The sequence below is a fragment of the Phyllostomus discolor genome, chromosome 3 (genome assembly GCF_004126475.2).
Source record: "Phyllostomus discolor isolate MPI-MPIP mPhyDis1 chromosome 3, mPhyDis1.pri.v3, whole genome shotgun sequence".
In the NCBI taxonomy this organism is placed as follows: Eukaryota; Metazoa; Chordata; class Mammalia; order Chiroptera; family Phyllostomidae; genus Phyllostomus; species Phyllostomus discolor.
In genome coordinates, this window is record NC_040905.2 from 4,685,107 (window position 1) to 4,706,197 (window position 21,091).

The 21,091-nt window shown below is 48.0% G+C and overlaps 1 protein-coding gene across 1 annotated transcript in view; it reads left to right on the forward strand.

The window, feature by feature from the left end:
- The first annotated feature begins 19,898 nt into the window (after window positions 1-19,898).
- HCN1 (hyperpolarization activated cyclic nucleotide gated potassium channel 1) overlaps window positions 19,899-21,091 on the forward strand; it is a 313,939-nt gene continuing 312,746 nt past the window's right edge. The window contains 1 exon segment of the mRNA XM_028521854.2: window positions 19,899-20,296. Within this exon segment, the coding sequence (XP_028377655.1) occupies window positions 19,899-20,296 (398 nt within the window).

The window sequence follows — 21,091 nt, forward strand, 5'->3', positions numbered from 1 at the left end:
GCTGTCAGGGGAGGAAGAACACGGTCACCCCGCGAACAGCGCCAGCCCTCCCACGCCTTGCCGCACTTGCAGAATTCTGCTAAATCTGGCCGGGAAGCAGCGCACACACTACAAGGAAGCAGTTGTTGTGTGAGAGTCTGGGGAGGGGGAGAGAACGCAAGAATGTGCCGTGGGGGTGCGGACAAAGGACAGCGTTCTCAGGGCGCAGCGAGCCTCAGGGAGTGGGGGCCGGGGGTGGGGTGGGGGTGGGGGGTAAAGCAACAACCAGAATCAGCCTCGGATTAGCGACATGTAAAGAGTTTCCACCACCTTCACCAGGCTCAAATGGTTTAAAAATTCATTTCCCGTCAGTACACATACCTCTTATTCAGTGGCATCAACGTATTTATTCACAGCTTAGGATTAAGCAATGGGGAAAAAAAGAAATTCAGAAAGCATGTTTCCACTAAAGGAAAACAGTGGATAAGCCACACAGACACGCCCGGAGGAGAACGCAGCCAGGCCGCTGGGATGTCCAGGCGACGAGGCTGACGCTGTCTTGCGTCACGTCGCAAGTCGATGAGGCTGGCTTCCTTGTTGCTGAGTTTCGGCATTGCATGCATGAGCTTGTTTTATTCTCTAAGTTCTGAACTCATGGCACGACCGATGAACTTTTGGAACGTAAGCGCTCCTGAAGATGAGTTTGCCTACACGGGGAGCTTGCGGCGCAGTCCGCACACACCTGTGTGTGTCCACCTGGAAATCGGCCCCGCCCTGCTCCCAGCCTCTCCCCACGCTTGCAGAAGCCAAGGGCTCTGATCCTTCGTCTGCTGCTCTGTGGGATTCGGGATCATGAGATTGACCTTTTTCTCCACCAGGGGATGATTGAAGATTACATGAGTTAACGTATAAAAGTCAGTGGTTGAGAATATGGTACACATTCCATAATGATCGTTATTGCTTTTGCCTTTTATGTATTAACTGGGAGGCAACAGCTGGATGTGGAGAAATAGAAGAATGGGAAGAGAAAGAAAAAAGTCGAAGAATGGAAGAACAAAAAATAAGTATGTGTGGTGTTGTTAAAATACTGTATCTGAAGAAACCATTCAACTTCATCAGAAACAACCACAGAATTCAAATAGGAGCGATCTCAAAGGCCATGGGGTTCTCCAAAAAGCTGCCGTGTCAATTAAGTGCCTTTGTCTTCCAGAGATGACCAAGCAGACGACATTTCATGTCGATCAGGTTCCACATGTGGAAACGATGCTCTATTTGTATTATTTTGTGGGAAAAGAAAATGCTTCATAATTAGAGTGTTGCTATAAATGTATCAAATGCAGAGTTGATATTTAAATGAAAAGATGATTAAAAACAAGAAACAGGATAGGAGTTAATTTTTAACTATCTTTTGCTATCAGAGTTTACATCAATGCCATCTTATATTCTTCAGGATGGCTTATTCCAACTACCTGAAAGTCTATACATAATTCAGAAATATATGCCTTGACTTATGGATCAAATATTCCAAAAAGCGTATGAATAAAGCTTATCTATCTTTGTATTGATCATGCATTAAAATAATTAAATTATACATTAAACACTTGGCTTTCAGAATAAATTTGGTAGGGGATGTCAAAATTTTTTGAATATCCTAAAACAATAAATCTTTTCTAAAGTTTTAGATTTTCTTACCAGTCCAAAAAATCCCATAAATGATTGTATATCTACCGTAAGGTCTTCAGGATTGTGAGAAAAATTTCCCACAAAACATCAATTTGGCACAGACTATTCTAGAGTAGAAATATTGGAAATGTATGAAATCATTTACTCTCCAAATTTTGTTGTTTGGGGAAGTGGCTATAAAGCTTCTGCCAGGTTTAATCACAGTACCTTCTGATGGCTTGCAATTTATTAAACATGTTCCTGACACAAAATTCAAAGCACTAGGTTCCTTTCATAAGTCTGTCAGAAACACCAAGCTGAAAAGACCTGTACATCCATGTACATTCACTGCAGCATCGACAGTAGCCAAGATATGGAAGCAACCTAAGTGTTCACTGATAGATGTTTGGAGAAAGAAGAAATGGTGTGTACATACAATGGAATAAAAATGAATGAAATCTTGCCATTTGTGACAACACAGATGGACTTTGAGGGTATTGCCCTGAGTGAAATGTGTCAGACAGAGAAAGACAAATGCCATATGATTTCATTTATATGTGGAACCTAAAAACATGAACCAGCATAACAGAAACAGACTCATAGACACAGAGAACAAGCTGGTGGTTGCCTGGTGGGAGGGGTTCGGGGGCACTTATGTAACTTCAGAAGTTACATGTCTATTCACTGGGTCGTATGCCTGAAACTAATCTAATACTGTATATCGACTCTAACTGAAATATAAAAAAATTATTGAAAAATAAGTCAGGCAGGTTTGTATATATAATAGGCATGATGTTTTTAATAAGCTTACTTTTCACAGTTTGCACACCTTTTTCCTCCCATTTACTGGAAGGCCTTGCCAGGAACCAGAAAGACTAGATCATTGTTGCTTCTCATCTCTCCCCAGCATTTTTACTCTCTGTAACCTCCAGCTCTCCCGAGTCTGGGATGCGTTAACCACAGAGGGGAACGGCGAGAATGCCCTGCAATGTTAGACACCTCACGCCTTTAAGAAACGCCAGAGACAAAAGCGTGAAACAAAGGCTTGTGACACATTCGGTTTTCATTGCAAAATAAATAAATAAACACGAAGGCCAAGGCTTGGGAGATAATGGCAGTTGGAATGACAAGAGATCATTTTAATCAATGGGGCTTCAGAGACAGCAGGGAGCGTGTGCAGAGGGAGGGAGCCCAGGAGAGAGTTTCCGAAATAAACAAGGAGTCGTGGTTTGCAGTGACCTCGTTCCACTGCAATGGCTGCAGGAAGCTCAAAGCATCTCAAGTATTTGTTATTATTGTTTTAATGACGGGGAATGGGACATGGAAACGGCTTCCTGTGATGCGGGAGTGGAGCGCTGTGGTAAAAGCAGAAGCGAATGCCATCAAGTTGCTTGGTTTCCAAAGAGCAGAAGTGAACTCAGCATCAGAAGAGAGTCCAAGACAAACTTCCTGGAGACAGTGGCAGGGCCTGGGAGTAGGCAAAAGGAGACGCTTTCATTCTGCTTTCAGTATTTCACCTGGAAGAGAGAGGACCCGTAAATGTTATGTCGTTTGCTACCATAGCCACTGGGAGTCTTCCTAGTGGGCTATTACTTTTTAAAAGGCATCCGAGGCCTCCTCTGGGTTCAGTGAAGCATGCTCTCATCCATTACTCATGCCCAACTCGTGGGTGAATTAGTGGCTGCTTTTTGCTAAGAATTTACCACTCTTGACCTAGAACATTGCTAGCATGTGATGAATGTTGCAATTCTCCTGGGGCAATCAGTATTCATTATGACTTTGTCCAAACACACGGCATGGAGAAATCCAAGTTTTGGAGTTTTCTTGTTATATCACTAACTATGGATTCTTATGTTGTCTAAAGACTCTGATTTTGGAGATGCAACAGAGTAGTGAAATGAGGACACTGAGTGTCGATGGAGGAAAAGGTCTGTCCCACTGGGCCCTCAGATTCCTCTCCTCTTAGTCTCATAAGTTCCCCGCCATCCTCATCGTTGATTTCTCTTCCTTTTTGAACGCTATTATTTTAAAGTGTTCCAATCCGAAGCGGCTGCATTGGGCAGTACACCACCAAGTTTACCAGCAAACACCCGGCAGGAAGCTCGCCCATCAGAAGGGCACTCTGGGTCGCTGGCAGCCGCTGGAGCCTGGAAGGCTGCCTTCCTCTTTCCTTGGTTACGTGCTGCCCCTTGAAGAGACAAACAGCACCATCACCCCTGTTGGGCAGGGACCCCGTCTCCATCCAGCACGCTGTGATTTCATGAAAGTGTAAACCGGGCTCACGAGGTACATGTCTGAGTCAGCTCTTCCTGCTTTGGTATCGAATCTAATGAAAAGCGTGAAACAAATGCTTGTGACACATTCGGTTTTCATTGCGAAATAAATAAATAAACACGAAGGCCAAGGCTTGGGAGATAATGGCAGTTGGAATGACAAGAGATCGTTTTAATCAATGGGGCTTCAGCCAACATCCGGAAAATCAGTTTAGCTGAAAGCAGTATAAAGCGTGGCAAACGTGTTAAATGTTGAAGGATTCAGATCAGTGCTACGAGAAGACGTCAGGATGGACGGCTGTCCGGTAAACAGTAGGTGTAGTCGGTGTCACAGATGTGCTAAGAGAATGTGACATCTCTCTGGTGGTTTTAACATGCTTCTGTGCAACAACGATTATGTCGGAACACAGGGACCTCTGGGGTCACAAAGTGCAGCGAATTATTTTGGATGGAGGGCGATCTGTTCAAACCGGACCCAGGAGACGAAGCGTTTGCAGGGCCACCGGCAGCACGTGCCGGGGCTGTGCCGTCTACTCCAGCAGGGAGACCACATCTGGAGCCTCCGCTGCAACAGTGGGCAGTGCCACGCTCGCTACCCACGTGCTCCACGAACCGTTCTTTTCTGCACTGGACACGCTAGAGAGTGAAACTGGAATATTCTAGAACTCAGGCGCCTTGAATCTTTCAAGTCTTCATCGCGACATGGAGTCCCGTGACCAACAAAGACTACGGCACTTTTTGATTTAAATTTTACCTTGGGAGAAGGAATTCTTGGGCTTAGACTTGACCCTTCCTACTGGAATAGCTCATTCATTGATGGTCCCAAGTCTGCGGAGCGGCTCCTGCTGGCTGCCCAGGAGTTCTTGTCCCCGACAACCATACGTCCAAAATACAGACTCGTGCAGAGCAGGGGCACCGAGAAATCCAAAATTAAAATCACTTCCTCTTTTGGTGTATTATATTGTCGGACTTATAATTCTTTTCAGAAACCTTTGTCAAAAAATATAATCCTTTGTAAAATGTAAGACAATTTATCTGTATGCAATAGAAAATAGTTATGTTGAATATATGAATCTTAAAAATAAATTAAGTAGATTAACAACTACTTTCAGATAATTTTACCAATTCGATGTGAAAATGTTTCCGCCCAAATGTATTCAATGACACCAACGTGCCATTTTAAAGTAATATTTTACAGGCTAGAATTCCTCAATGTTGTATCTATGTATGATGTATGTGTTACATTTTTTACTAATTTTTGATGTCATTACCATTTTGCCCAAGTTTAGGTGCTACAGCACTGTAGAACCCCTCAATTTCATTTCACGTGTTTTCAGCTTCACCTTCATAACAACAGTTTTGCATGTTATTCTTACTCTAACTGGGCCAGGTTGGTGGCTGGTGGTCCTGGGCATCTGGCAGTTTCCACCTGGGCTCTTGGCGCACTGCCTGGGACCCCCCGGGGCTGGGAGACCAGCTCCTTCCGCCCTCCCCGCAGGCTTGAGGGTGTCAGGTGCTCCCAGCCTCTCGCGTCCAGGCAAACTTGCCTCATCAGTGAAGGCCTTTAGGCCGTCCTCAAAAGGGATGTGTCCGATGCACCGTGTCTGAAAACACGTGAAGGGAGAAGATGCACGTGGTCCCTGGTCCCCTGGCGGATTTAACCGTGCGTTCGCGTCAGAGGGCACACCGCTCTGTGTACCGCACGGTGTGTTGCACATTCTACCAGAGGAGGCCGGCCTTTTGCACACTTCCTGATTCCTTCTGCTGCAAGTATTAACCATACGTCCCATGCTTTATTAACCGGAAAAGTCAGGACGCATTCTGCGTGTAAGAGCACGCAGGGGCCGGAGGTGTGCGCTGCTGGGACTTTGGCAACAGATGGGAACCGCTTAAATAATGGAGCTCACAGCTGAGCTGGCCTGCTGTTCGAGCACTTGCTTTAAACCTCTGTTCACCAGCTTCCTCTGCGGAGGCAGTCCCATGTCTGATGGGGCCTGACGCTTATTCAATGAGAAGAACTCGTTTTAAGAAAAAGAAAGTAAGAATGCCTTATGTTGGCAAAATTTAAAAAAAAATAGTGACGCGCTGCTGGGGTCCTCCCAGGCTGGGCCAGGCAAGGGCTCCAAGCTTGTCAGGCTCATTGTGAACCCACCTGCGATCCCCTTACTGCCACGAAGGCCACGTGGACCAGCCGGCAATGGGGGGTGTCTGAGTCCCAGGAATGGGCCCATCGGGAAACGGGGCACAGGAAACAGAAGGGCTCAGTGAAGGACCAGGTGGAAGTACGAGGAGAACCGTCATGTGGGCGAGGAGGGAAACTAGCTGAAAAAATCCAAGGGACCAACGCCAAACTATCCAATTCGCTCCATCATTTCATCCCTACATGCAGGCATTATCCTTCCCCTTGAACTTGTCCAGGGGCCTGTGCCTTGGCTCTCGCTGGGAAGTACATGTGAGGATGAGACTCTCCATCGTGTTGGCTTAGATCCGTTCTCAGCCAATCAGATCCATGTTCGCGCTGGCCCTGAGGTTCATGCACAGCACAGGGGATCGTGCCAAGAGTGGACCGACATTCCGCTTCTTACTCACCCCCCTGTGACGCCAGGACTCGGACCTGTGTGGCAGCACCCTGATGGACAGGTGCTGGTGTCTCTGACAGGACATGCTGGGACACCATGGGCATGTCACAGGGTGTAGAACACCTGCAAACTAGCATCCCGGCTGCCTCTAGGAACACTGTCCCTGTCACAGGGGAGAGCCATTGGAGCACAACGGTAACAGGAATAGAAATCCATGGAGAAACGTGTTCATTTTCCTTCTTCCAGCTTCTAGACCTCTCTGGTCTTCCCTTTTGGAAGGTCCTAATGATAACGCAGCTGGCAAAAGAGAGGCGTGTTCTGGGGAGCCCCAGACCCAGGTGCAGCAGGGCCCGCTACTGGCTGAGAGACAGTGGCTCAGCGCCCAGCACACTGTCAGGAGCGGATGTGCTGGCTCATTGCTCTGGAACTAGCTGATTCCTCCCACATGTGTCCTTGAACACCCAGCATATTCCAGGAAATCTGGATGAGCAAACAAAATGGACCAAGTGTCTGCCCTCATAGAGTTTGTAGTCCACTTGGGAAAAAAACAAAAATAGCCATTTTAACAAGAGCTACAAGTGCCGTGACAATGATAGAAGAGAGATTTTATGCTGTTTCTATCATTTCACAGCTACTGTCACCTGGTTGTCCGCAGTCCTGCTCTCAGGGGCCCTTGGTTCCCAGTGGCCACAGGCAGGCCCCGATGAGCTGTCTCCCACCTCACCCGGGGCTGTGAGGGTCCAGATTCCATTGCAAGGAGACGAGTGGGCGTCTTGCTGCTCTTAGTTTCGTCTCAGCAATTGAAGCGACCTCAGATCGCCCCGTGACTCGCTGGTGGTCCGTGTCTCAGCCTGTTCAGGCTGCCGCAGCCACACGCCAGACTTGGTGGTTTAAAAACAGCAGATGCCTCTTCCTCACCATCGGAAGCGAGGAGACCAAGGTCAGGTGTGAGCACAGTGGGGTTCTGGTCAGTGCCTCGCCCTGGCTGCAGACTGCTGACCACTCCCTGCACCCTCTGGAAGCAGGAGGGCCAGGCAGCCCCCTGGGCTCTCCTAATGAGGCATTATTAGCCCATTGATGGGGGCTGCCCCCTCAGCAAACGGGGCGCCCCCCAAAGACCACTTCCTGTTCCACTACCTTAGGGGTTAGGGCTTCAACGCAGGAATTTTGGGGCATGCAAACCGCAGTAGTTTTTCACCTCAATGCTGGCACCCCCCCCCCCCCCAACTTCTGGCACCAGTATCTCTATCAAGATATTTGGTTGCAAGCCACAGCGACTTTAGCAAAACGAAAATCCACACGATTGGAGAGAACTCAGAGGCAATCAGCTCGGAGAGAACAGAAACCAAGTATATCCAGGAGGCTATTTTGAGGCAGGAAGAGCTTAACATCTCATTCATGTGCCGTCGCTGGAATCCATCAGCGAAATCACATATTTTTTTCTTTTCAGTCCGTATGGCACTCTACCCAGGATTTAAAACCCGGGGAGAGGAAGAGTTCTCATGCGTTCCATCCTTGGCTCCCCTGGAGTGGTGAGAAGAGAGACTGGGTTCTGGAATCCTCTGCCTCAGCTCACACTTCGCAGGGGCGGACTGAGAAGCTACTGGCGGTGTGCCGCCGGCACACGCAGCCAGCAGCCTGGGAGGTCGCCGCTCACAATGAACTTGGACGCCTGTTAGGATTGAGACGTTGATGCCAATAAGTAAAAAAAATCCAATTTCACCCTTAAACTGCTATCCCCTACTCGTCCAAGTGAACTAGAACTGCTGGTATGTTTGAATACGTGTTTGGCTTCATGTTCATGTACGCACACTGGAGAGAGTCACACCATCCTCCTCCTGAAGTACAACAGTTCAAGGGCAGACTGGCTGGGCTGTTTTGCTGTCCCAGATTTTCCCCCACAAACCTATATCCTCGCGTGGCAAAGAAGATACTTGTGTTCAGGGGTGTTCACCCTAAGAACAGATGTTGCAGAACTTGGCACAGAGAATCAAGTGCACGACGGGCCTGATCTCGAGAGGAGAGAAAGCCACACCTTGTCTAACCCAAATTCCCACCCTCAGTAGCAGCCAGTGAGTCAATCTGAGGTTATCTTTAGAAATAACTCAGATTTTCCTTTGTTCTCCTCCACTTCCCTGCTGAGTGAGCGTTTCTGAGAGTCCCCAGGGGCAGATGGTTGGTTGCCATTGTGCTCACAAATGGGTCCACTCTCCGAGGGCTGCCGCTCCACGGAGCACAGAAGGGCTCGCGCTGGGGAGAGCCGCACCCTCAGTTCCTCCCCAGGACCCCTCCCCGCTCTCACAGCGCCCGGCTCTGATGCTGGAGCCTTCGTGTCGTCAAAGCCCCCAGGGACGTGTACACCTGAGTACATGTGAGTCGCTGTAGACCAGGAAGGGTATTTCTCCCTTCTTTGGGGTCACACTGTCTTGGGAAGAGCCCGGTAACCCGTTTCCCTAATGTTTCACGCGAGGTAGTGAAGCAGGTCTCGTCTCACCTGTATCCTGGATACTCCGCCACCCAGGAGGGCGGACAGGTACTGGCTGACGCTGGCCCCAGATCGCTGCGTCCTTCTTCATCTCGCGGCTGCTTCAGCGGTTCAGGTTCACGGTCCCTGGCTTCTTTCCTAAGCTTAGGCTTCACACAGGTTTCATTCACCGGCTTCCCAGCCCCTGGTCCCTGACTTCCAGTTTGTGTTCGCACATCCAAAGGCAAACCCACCCCCACAGGAATAAAGAGCGTTTTTCATTCCTTCCTGACCCATGGTTCCAGTTATTGCATCTGAACTCCAGAACCAGTGCTCTGGTTGCCCTAACTGCTTCCGGCTCTGGTAGTCTGTGGACCGGTAAGGTTCTGGCTCCTTAGACGTCGCTTTTGCCTTATATCCAAGCTTTGTTATTCCTTTGGTAACTCTGTCTCCAAGGCTGCTGATGCTTCATTGGTATATTTATTACACACTTAAAGACCTACATATAATTCACCATTAATTCCATCAGCTTCATCAATCTACTAATGCCAGAACAAATTGCCACTGTGATTTCTACTGAAATGTTACATTTTTCAAGATATTGCTCATAAATAGGACTTTCCTTACCATATTCTGGTTAGCGTCTATGTAAAAATATACCAGTATCTTTCCTCCTTGTTTTCTAGAAAAAAAATATTGTCAAGTCTAAAGTTTAGGGTCATTTTTCTCTTGCATTAATCAATGTAAATCTTTTTTATTTTTAATTTTGACTCAGTAATTTTATTGCTATCATATAATTTCCCAGGAAATGACCCTGGATCTATAAAACAATATTTCTATAGAAAATATAGATGAAAATAGAAGAGAAATACTGTGTGAATTTTTTTTAACCTGGAAAGATCTCCTTAAGTCTTTAGTAGGTTATATTAAAAATAAGAATTGAAGTAATGATATAATGACCAATACATAATTAATTATTTTTTTGTTATAAATTCTCCAGCTTGAAGGTAGACTATGTCTATTGTTTCATTTATTCCAAAATAATTTACTGTATAAGACCAGGGCCAGCCACTGGTCTAAGTTCTGGAGACACAGCCGTGAATAAAGCCTTGTGGGTTACACCCCAGGGTGGCAGGGAGACAGATGATCAACAAATACAGAGGAAAATGCTGAGCTCTTCACTCGGTGTCAAGAACAGAGGAGCAAAATAAAGCTGGGGGGACAGGAGATCACCCACAGCGAACACCGATTTGCAGTGGAAGAGAAACACGCAGGTAGAAGAAGGAAGAGCGTTCGCTCGCTCCTGAAGTAGAGTGTTTCTGGAAGCCTGAAGGAAGGGTCGGAAGGTCTGTGTGGCTGGGGCAGAGTCTCGGGAGGGAAGGGAACGTGGGATTGGAGGTATCAGGGTTTGGAAGGCTCCAGTGGGGATCCCGGCTTTTACTGGGGGAGTCATCCCTCAAGAGCTGGGATCAGAAGAACGGCCTGGTCTGGCTTGGGAGGCGAAAGGCTCACTCTGGCTGCAGAGTTCAAGTTTACATTCTAAGGAGGCAAATCAGTGGGGAGAGGTCAGGTTCAGAATGTGGAGAAAATAGGAATTGTTGACAAACAGGACGTAAGGTAGAGGTCAAACAGAGAAATGAAAGATAACGCCATATTTTTTAAAATCTATGTAGAATGTTGTGTTTTAAATTTATAGTTCATCTTTCACAAAGGTTGTTAAAAAATGGGTTAAGAAACTTTTCAAAGAACAAATGTTGCTGAGTAATACTCTTAGGGAACATACATTGAAGTATACGTGTATACTTAGTTACTATTCTCACACCTACATATATCCATAATGAAAACTAAACAAGGTTGATGACTATAAATACAAACAAGATAAATCCATGGATCTGTGGGCCCTTTGGTGTGGGAAGCAGATGCTGACGCCGACAGAGGTATTTATTACACGCACACTAAGAAGTTTTACTAGCCAAGCTCCGGGCCAGAAAAAAAAGATGGCGCCCTCAGCAGGTGTCATTGGAGGTGTTTTAGTGAAAGAAGGTAGGGCATCCAGAGATACGGCCGAGTTGAAAAGGCCCTCAAGGACAGGGAGGCAGGTGAAGGTGAAGGAGCCACTTGGGAAATGAGGCACAGCAGGGGGGCATTGCCGCTTGTGAAGTGGCAAGGGGCAGAAGTTATTGAACAGGGCACAGCCTGCGGCCCAAGGAACCCTGGCCGTAGACGACAGTCCCCAGGGCAGAACTGTGATGAGGAAGGGAGGAAGAGGGGACAAGGGAAATTAAAACCCTTAACTCCCTTTCTCCTTCTGCCCTTCCATCTCCTGTCGGTCCCTCCTGTTGGCTTTGGGAGGTCAGAGTATGTAGGGTCCCTCCTGTTGGCTTTGGGAGGTCAGAGTACGTAGGGAGACCTGCTGACGCAGTCCACTGGGACGCAAAGAGGGAGGAGAGGGGCAGACCTTGAACCTGGAGGGACAAATAGAGAATACACAGCATGGAATCTTGTGCGATTTAAGGAAGACCGCAACACCAAGACACAGTGAGGGCCGCTCTCCGGAATACTTGAGGGAGAAACGAGGGATTGCACCTCCACGTGGTTATCACGGAAAACTGCAGGCCCACTGCGCGCTTCCTCAGTCTGGGCTGAGAGCTCAGACGGTGGGGAGAAGGACGTTCTGGCTCGAGTCAAGCGCAGCACCGCTGGTGGGAGGAAGCGGAGCAGGGTCCTGCGATCAGAGCCCAGTCCTTGCCTCGCGGAGTTCAGGAAGGGCTCTCACTCAAAGAAAAGGGTTATACAAAGAGAGTCAACATAGGGCCCCGCCTGCAATTTAAAAATATATTTTTAAAGGTTTTATTTATTTATTTTTTTAGAGAGGGAAGGGAGGGAAAAAGAGAGAGAGAAACCTCAATGTGCGGTTGCTAGGGGCTGTGGCCTGCAACCCAGGCATGTGCCCTGACTGGGAATCGAACCTGGGACACTTTGGTTCCCAGCTCCTGCTCAATCCACTGAGCTAGGCCAGCCAGGGCTAAAAATACTTTTTAACAAAAAGGAATGATAAGTTTCTCTAAATGGACACCAATGTTTCAGAATGCAAGAATGCTGTTTCATTTCTCCATTCCAATGAGGTCAAAGCTTTGTCCTTTGTGGGATTCTTTACCCTATTTTCTTCAGCTGAAATTTTATTGCAGTACCAGGTCACTTATAAAAATTAAGTTCTTTGCTTTAAGAATAGGGGATATAAGTGGATAAGTATAAAGTAATTGCCATTGCTTAGGTGGAGTAAAGGGTAACAAAAAAAAAAATAGGTGAACAAAACTTCCAAATGCAAGATTTTGTTCATTGCTAGGGACAACAAGAATCACAAAATTGCCCCCCTTTAACCCAGTTTCTGCATTCTGCTGGAGCCGGAGGCAAAACCAGTAAGAGCCGCATTTGTAAGAGTATGCAGCTTCCTTTTCAGAATTTCTCTGAAATCTCTTGCTGAAGAGGTAGAGAAAGTCAGCTCTGGGACTCAGCGTTGATCAAAGGCCTCTTTGTGACCGGGCCCACCTCCTCTCCCCCAGACAATGGGTCACAAGATGTGGACTTGGAGGTGAAAGGTCAAAGGGGAGCACAGCTTTAAGAAGGAAAATAACACTCATCAGCTCAGTATTGGCAAATTGTTAACTCCATTTTGTCTTCACTCATTCATTCATTCATTCATCCATCCATTCATTCATGCATTCATCTAGTGATGAGACTTTCAATATTTTCAAAGCCATGAAGTATGCGAGTTTGGAAAAGTACACATACTTCTCACTAAAATAGGCGCATCAATTCAGTTAGGAGCACAGGCAGCGTGGGAAGCAGACTGGGGTCCAGAGGTAGCTTTGCCACATAAAAGCTATGTCAAAATTTTATGTTTATAAGCTCTTGATCCTAGCGTGTAAAATGGAGACACTGTTCACCTCACAGAGTTGAAGTGGAGCGCACAGCCCAGGGCCCAGCACAGAGTAAGCTGCCATCATCACGAGAAGTTATAGAAATAGCATTGCTGACATAAAAGGGGAAAGTTGCGAATCAACGACGACCATGCACTGCAATCATCATGTAGTAGTGACATGCATAGTGACATACAGAGTGAATTAATGGTCAAACATTTATCCGAACAAAACGTAACTTCCAGTACTACGCTGAATAAAATGGTGAAAGCAAGCATCCATGTTTTATTCTTGATCTTAGAGGGAAAACGGTCAGTTGTTCACCACTGGTAGGATGTTTGCTGTGGGTTTTGCATATATACAGCTACATGATTTTCTTCATCAGTTGAAATGATAGATTTTGTCAAATTGTTAGCAGAGAGCAACTGGGTCCCGCTGCCTGCTGCCACCCTCCAGGCAAAATTCCAGAAGCAGAGGTTTAGCAATGAAGGAAAGGAGTCTTTATTCAAAAGCTCCACAATTTTGGAATAACAGCTTTGCACGTGCATTAGGCACTTAAGCCCATTAATTAAGGCTGAACTCTTTAACTCTTTAGTTACAGCTTTAATCGCTTAAACCTATAATGAAGGCTAAACTCTAACACCTGAGTTCTAGCCTTTTCCCTGTTAGTCTTCAGTTACTGTGTTTCTAAAGGGTTAGTTTACAAACCAAAACAACATAAGAGACAAAAGCTACACAATTCTGGAAGAATGGCAGGCTTCTGCCTCAGAGGTCATCCCCTCTAGAACACCCAAAGGAGAATAACCCTGCCACCCTCTGCCAGGCCATCTGGCCGTAGGCTGCACCTGGAGTTTCTTCCCATCCAAAGTACCACCTGCTGGGAAATGCAGGCTGCAGCAGTTCGATCATCCAGGCACGCTCGAGGAAGAAAGCCCCAGAGCCAGAGATCACTTTTTTTATATAAATTTTTTTAAAGATTTTATTTATTTACTTTTAGAGAGGGAAAGGAGGGAGATAGAGGGAGAGAGAGAGAGAGAGAGAAACATCAATGTGCGGTTGCTGGGGGTTATGGCCTGCAACCCAGGAATGTACCCTGGCTGGGAATCAAACCTGGGACACTTTGGTTCCCAGCCCACGCTCAATCCACTGAGCTACGCCAGGCAGGGCGAGATCACGTTTTTTACTTCCAATCTTCTCGTCCATAATTCCATGCTCTCTGAGGGCATTGGGCTTCTCAGCCAATCCCATCCCAGGCTCCTTAGCATTACTTCCCAAAGTCTCCTTTTATGACCCCTCCCTACTTTCCCCTAGTGATGTAATCCGATCTCTCTGTATCAAAATGATTTTTTTTTCCATCAATTGAAATGACTGCTATGTATTTCCTTACATGTGAAATACGTTTTTCCTTCATTCTGTTATCGTGGTCCATTACATTAAATAATTTTTGTACGTTGAACCATCCTTGCATTCAGGAATAAATCTGGTTTGTCATGATGTGTATTCTTTTAAAATGCTGCTGAATTTGATTCGATGTTCCTCTGCTGAAGACTTGTGCATCAACATTCATAAGGAACGTTGTCTGAAGTTTTCACGTAGCGTCTTTGGCTGGCTTTGCTATCAGGGTAATGCTAGTCTGCTGGAATGCATTAGGAAGTATTCTGTCCCCTTCCATTTTTGGAAGATTTTAAGTAGTGGCACTTGTTGTGCTATGAATGGTTGGTGTACATCCCCAGCAAAACCATCAGGTCTAGGGCTTTTCTTTCTTGGGAGATTTTTGATTATTGATTGACCTCTTAATTAACAAGATCTGTTCAGATGTTCTGTTTCTGCATGATTTATTCTTGGAAGAATTTGTATTTCCCAGACCGTTCATTTCATTGAGGCTATACAATTTGTTGGCATACAGTTATTCTCTCCTATCATTTCCATGTCACTAGAATTCACCGTAATAGCCTAATGTTAATACCTGATTTTAGCAATTTTCATTTTCTCTCTCTCTGTTCTCAGTCCATCAAGCTAAAGGCTTGTCAGTTTTGCTGATCTCTTCAAAGACCTGCCTTTTGATTTTATTAATGTTCTCTATTGCTTTTCTATTCTCTGCTCAATTTATCTCTGCTCTAATAATTATTTCCTTTCTTCTGATACATTTGGGTTTAGTTTTTTTCTTTATTTTCTGCTTCCTTACCCTGTAAAGTTAGGTTGTTGACTTGAGATTTTTCTTGTTTTTTCATGTAAGCATTTAAATTTCTCCTTAGTATTGCTTCCACTGTGTCCCATATGTTTTGGCATTTTGTGTTTTTGTGTTCACTCATCTCAAGCCTTTTCTGACTTTCTTTGTGATTTCTTCTTTGATCCATTGGTTAAGAGTGGGTTACTTAATTTTTACAAATTTGTCAATTTTCCATTTTTATTTCTGTTATTGACTTCTAACTTCTTGCTGTGGTCAGAGAAGATACATTTTATGATAGCTATTTTAAAAAAAGTTATTGGGACTTAATTTGTGGCCTAACATGATTTATCTTGGGAAATGTCCCATGTCCACTTGAGAAGAATGTGCATGCTATGGTCGTATAGAATGTTGTATATAATATTCTGTTAGATCTAGTCTGTTTATTGTGTTGCTTAAGTCCTCTGTTTCTCCACTTATGTTCTGTCTGGTTGTTCTACCCATTATTGAGAATAGGGTATTGAAGTCTTCAACTATTATTGTAAAACTGTTCATTTTCCCCTTTAAAGCATCCTGTTTTTGCTTCATGTATATTGATGGTTTGTCAGTAGATGTACAAATGTTTATAATTATTATAACTTCTTGCTGCATGGGACCTTTTATTAATATATAATATCCTCCTTTGTCTCATAACTTCTTACTTTAAAGTCTATATTTTTCTGATGTTAGTATAACTGACCCTGCTCCCTTTTTGTTACTACTGTATGGAGTACCTTTTCCCATCCTTTCACTTTTAATCTCATTTGTTCATGTTTACTTTGCTTTTGATTTCTAAATTCTATTTTTAATTATAATGATTATGCAGTTGGTTCTTTTGGGGCTTCAGGGAAACAATATTTTCAGCTGAAAATACGACCCGTTGCAGACATCCGGGAGATGAGTGTCTTGTTCTGACTTTAGCAGCCCCAGCGTTTCATGGAGACTGCTGGATGCATTCCAGAGAGATAATTGAGTTTTCCTGTGCATCAGACACACGCAGGCTGTGAGGTTGCCTTTGGTAAACTATTCTTTCACTGTTCCTTACAATTGCTTTCTGTAATGCGGACAGGTCCGACTGTACTTCCTTGCATGCGAAATAGGTGTTTAACATGTTCTTCTCACCTTCCAAGAGGACTAAAATGTTGTATTTCTTAAATCTTGAAGTTTCACGGAGAATTTCCCAATCGGCTTTCCACCCTCAAGTCGCCCCTGTATCGCGTTTGTCTCATTTCACATGTGCCTGCGTCTGCTACCTGGTTTTTATTGTAGTTTCACATTACTCTCCCATGGCTGTCTGCAGTTTGATCCTAAGCAGAGTGTTAAAGGAAACGGCACTATTCAGAAGATCCACAATCATGGCATGTCCTGGAAAGCACCCATTACAACTCCTTTTGGGATGTCCTCATGAAATAAATTCCTAACTGATCTTCGAGGAGGCCTCAGAAATTGGGTTCTGCTGGCATCCAAGGGACTTTGTTTAACCTCCCAGGCATCTAATGATGTAGAGTCGAGGGACATCAGTCCTGTTTCTGAGATGACCAAAAAAGCTACTAATGAGTGGACAGGAAAATGTGCTAAGCGGAGGTGACCCCTGAAATTCAGCCTGTCCCCAGGCATGGCACACATGTTTCTGGAGGGGGTCAGGGAAGGGGCAGGCAATGGAGAAAAGGAAAGGACAACAGGAAAGGAAAGTTCGGGTCTGGGGCTGGAGAGTGGGAAGATGGAGAACAGCGCCTGACCCGCTCCGGTCTGCGATTCTCGTCCCCTTCTCCCTGCCAAACAAATAATCAGGCCCAGATTTCCTTCTTGGTCAAAACCCTTTTCTAGTCCATGTGGTGTGTTCAGAAATAGAACCATTAGACAAGGAAAGATGTTTATTGGCTCTAGCCACAGAAGCTAGTTTCATGACTAAGTCCCATTTTAAAAATGTATTTGCTGATTCCGTCCCTTTGTCCCGTTGTTTTCATTCTTTTGTAGCTTTCACTCTCTCCTAATCTCACAAGTTCTCTCTCTTTTCTAAGGAAGTGTTTCACCTATATTCACATTCTAAATGACTTTCAATCGGCAATCTAAAAGCACAACAAAGTGCCCTGGCTGGTGTGGTTCAGTAGATTGAGTTGAGTGCTGGCCTGTGAACCAAAGGGTCACCGGTTCGATTCCCAGTCAGGGCACATGCCTGAGTTGTGGGCCAGGTTCCCAGTAGGGGGCACATGAGAGGCAACCACACATTGATGTTTCTCTCCCTCTGTTTCTCTCTCCCTCCCCCTCCCTAAAAATAAGTAAATAAAATATTTTTTTAAAAAGTACAGCAAAGAAACTTGACTGTTTTATTGGTGACAACTTTAGTAAATGACTATCATATACACATTTTCAAAATTTTAAAAAATAATGCATTTTTTGGAGAATTTGAATAAATGAAAAATAACCTCAAAGCTGTACCTGGAGCAACCAAAGACTTGTGACCCTATTTAGATACTTCTCTGTTGTACTTTGAAAACTTGCTTTTTAGTCGTTCTGCCACATTAGTGTAGTACAGACAGTGAAACTGGGAAAAACTGATGAAAATAACTGCCTGGCCACGAAGCAGTTGAAACAGAACAAATAGGAATGGCTGGAAGCAAAGGGAAACCGGCTTACACTGAGTTAGCATTATGTTTGAGATAGTATATTTTAACACTATTATAACATTTTAAAATTTATGTTAAAATATACATCGCCACACTCACGACTGAATTTAGAGGGACGGGAGCAGCATGCGGAATGGGAGCGGAGCAGGGAACATGCTTGATCCAGTCAAGAAAAGCTGTGCCAGTAACGGGGCCTTTCTCGGGAAGAGCTGGGCGCTAGGCAAGGCTCGTTTTACCCATCCCTCCTCTTCCTCCTGCCCTTGGCCTCTGGCGTTCCCCAAGTCCCTGACTCCACCCATCACAGCCCTGTGTTGTTCACCTGTTCCCTGCTTCTTACCCTCAAATTGTGGCCACCCATGTTCATTTCTCAGGGTTCTGGTGTTTGATTAGTTGGGAACAGATGGTGTCTGAGTCAGGATGGAGCTCACGGAAGGAGACTTAGCATAGGCTCGGGGATGTGGAATGGCAAGGAAAACCGTACAGAATGGGAGCACAGGGGGGCCTCGTGGCTTCCTGGTTCTGCTTACCCCTGCTTCTTCTGTGTTCCCTGCCCCCTTTGTCGGTTGTCTGCCCCTCAAGAAGACACCGAGGTCTCTTCCTTTGTCTTTATCCCCACCTCTCCCAGGGTGCATCGGCTTCCTCACCATCCAGTGTTTCCGGAAAGCACCGTGATTGGCTGCTCACTCGCAAGGCCATCAGTGGCCAGCTTGTCACGGGTTCCCTCCTCCTGGAGGTGCCCGCTCCTCTCCCTGCAAACATGGCTGCAGCAGACAGGACCTCATGAAACCAGGGACGTTTGGCAGGGCAGGATTGCCCTTGAGGGGGCTGTGGGCAGGAGGACAATGGCTGTCCTGGAAAGAGATATTTTGGGGCACCTGGGAGGCTTAAAGCTCTTCAGGCTTGGGGGCTGCCCTGCTGAGTGACCAGTGAGTTTGTGGCCCAATGTCTTGTGACCTGTAGCTAACCGGTGGGTTTGGAGGACACAGAGGGAATTCGAGGGGTCTCAGCATGCTTTCCTTGGCAGCAGCAGCAGCCATAGCTGTGAACTTCATGTGAGAATGCTTTCCCCCATCTCAAACGGTGGTCACCCTTGGTCTAGATGCCAAGGCATCTTGGCTTCTGGCAACGTGTAGGTGAACACTGACCAATAAGCCTGCCTCTTAGTGTGTTTTTTTGATTACATAACTTATCTGAAAGATAGGTCAGTTCTGGCCAGGTCTTCCTAGCACATTTCTGTCTTGTGAAGGCGGCTGGGGGGCCTGCCGGCCTCTGTGTTGGTGTGAGTGGCCCTGGCAAGAAAGAAATCCCGCACCCTGCTTAGGGAGCTAGTAAGCAGGGATAAGTGGAAGGAGGTCAGTTGTCTGTGGGGTGCAGAGCTTAATCCGAGAAGCCCTAAGCAGCTGATCACTCTGGGCACCCACACCTGGCGCGTTTTGCTGTCTGCTCTTGCCTCCCAACACACACACACACACACACACACACTCACACACTCACTCTGAACTTCCCTTCTGCTCACGAAACTTCTCATCCAGTGTCGAATCCCACTTTTACCTGCCCATCTAGATTTACTCCGGAATCTTCTGCCGGAGGAGCCAGCCCTCCTCTCTGCCTGTCCCCTTACTGTAAATGTAACGTCATTCAAACAGGCGTTCGAACAATGTGGCACTGTCCCCGTGAGTTTTAGGATGTGTGTTTCTTTGGGATGAGAGTGGATCCGCCAGCTCAGTCTGCCTCTGCATGTCTCTCGGTCTCTCTCCTCTTTGAACAAATACGTACAGAGTCTAACAACAACGGGTAGGAGAAGTGTCTCCCAGGGCCGCTGAGTTCAATGTCACGCTGGGCAGAAGTGGAGCGGGAGTGGGAGTGTGCGGCGTGCGGACCCTTCCGGCCGGCAGGGGGCAGCCGCGGGGCGGCGCTGGCGCGCGGGCCGAGCGGAGCCTCCGGCTCGGGCAGCCCCAGCCCAGCCCCGCGCGCGGCGCAGCCGGAGCGCAGCCAGTGAGGGCAGCGGCGGCGGCGGGAGCGAGGCGCGCAGCGAGCAGCGGGCGGGCGGGAAGCAGCAGCCGCCGCCCCGCCGCCGCCGGCGCGACGGGCAGCCGGGCTCGCGCGCAGCCGGCTCGGCCCCGGCTCCGCAGCCTCGAGCCGCGGGCGATCGTGGTCCCGGCGCCGGCACCCGCCGCGTCCCCCGGCCATGGAAGCGGGCGGCAAGCCCAACTCGTCGTCCAGCGGCCGGGACGATGGCAACAGCGTCTTCCCCGCCAAGCCGCCCGCGACGGGCGCGGGGTCCGCCGGGGCCGAGAAGGGGCCCGGCAGCCCGCCGGGGGGCGGCGGGACGGGCGCCAAGGAGCTGGGCAACTCCGTGTGCTTCAAGGTGGACGGCGGCGGCGAGGAGCCGGCCGGGGGCCTGGAGGACGCCGAGGGGCCCCGGCGGCAGTACGGCTTCATGCAGAGGCAGTTCACCTCCATGCTGCAGCCCGGCGTCAACAAATTCTCCCTCCGCATGTTTGGGAGCCAGAAGGCGGTGGAGAAGGAGCAGGAAAGGGTTAAAACTGCAGGCTTCTGGATTATCCACCCCTACAGCGATTTCAGGTAAGGGCTCGGCGCGCCCCGCCCGTCCCGCCCGCGCCGCGCGGCGCCAGGAGGGGCGCGGGGGCTCTGGGTGGGGCGCGGGGTGGGCGCGGATGGCGCTGCGGCGGCGGCGCCCCCAGTCGGGCTGGGCTCAGCAGGCTCTTCCACTAGTTTGCACCCAGGATGGGGTGGGACGAGGAGTTCCTGTGGCCCTGGAACCCCGGAAGCCTGCCCGCCTTTGCCCCGCGAACTTTGGGGACGGATCGGGGGAAAAAGGCCACGGTGGCCCCCGGTAGGAGGATGCTAAGTTGCGCCAGGGAAACTTTTACTTCGGAGATGGCAGTGTAAGGACGCGGCCAGAGAGTGGCTTTGGGGGTGCCACCCTTCCTCGTGCTCTGTCCCCAAGAAGCGCGTGGGTTCCCAAAGGGAAAGAGGCGCTCCTGGGGCTGAGCAGAGGTAGGGACGGCCGGCCGGCCGGCTGGCTGGGGACAGTCACCCACAGGTCCCAGCTGTTCGGGCTGCTCCCTCCTCCGGAGCGTTCGTCCGCTTCTCATCCGCCGGAGGCAGTGGGCAGCCTCGGTGCGTTCCTGCAGACGGGGGCCGGCAGGCTGGGCACGGGGATCTGCGCTCCGACCGCCCTGGCTCGGGAGTCCGGTGCCGCCCGCGCTGCGGGGCTGGGCGGGAGCGCGAAGCGCAGCGGAGCCCCCACACGGACGCGGGCATTCCCAGAGCCCCTTCCTGAAACACGGGGACACCCTCTCTTGACCTTGACTCTAAGTCTATTTCAGAAACCTCTCTCCGCTTTCCCGCAGCTCG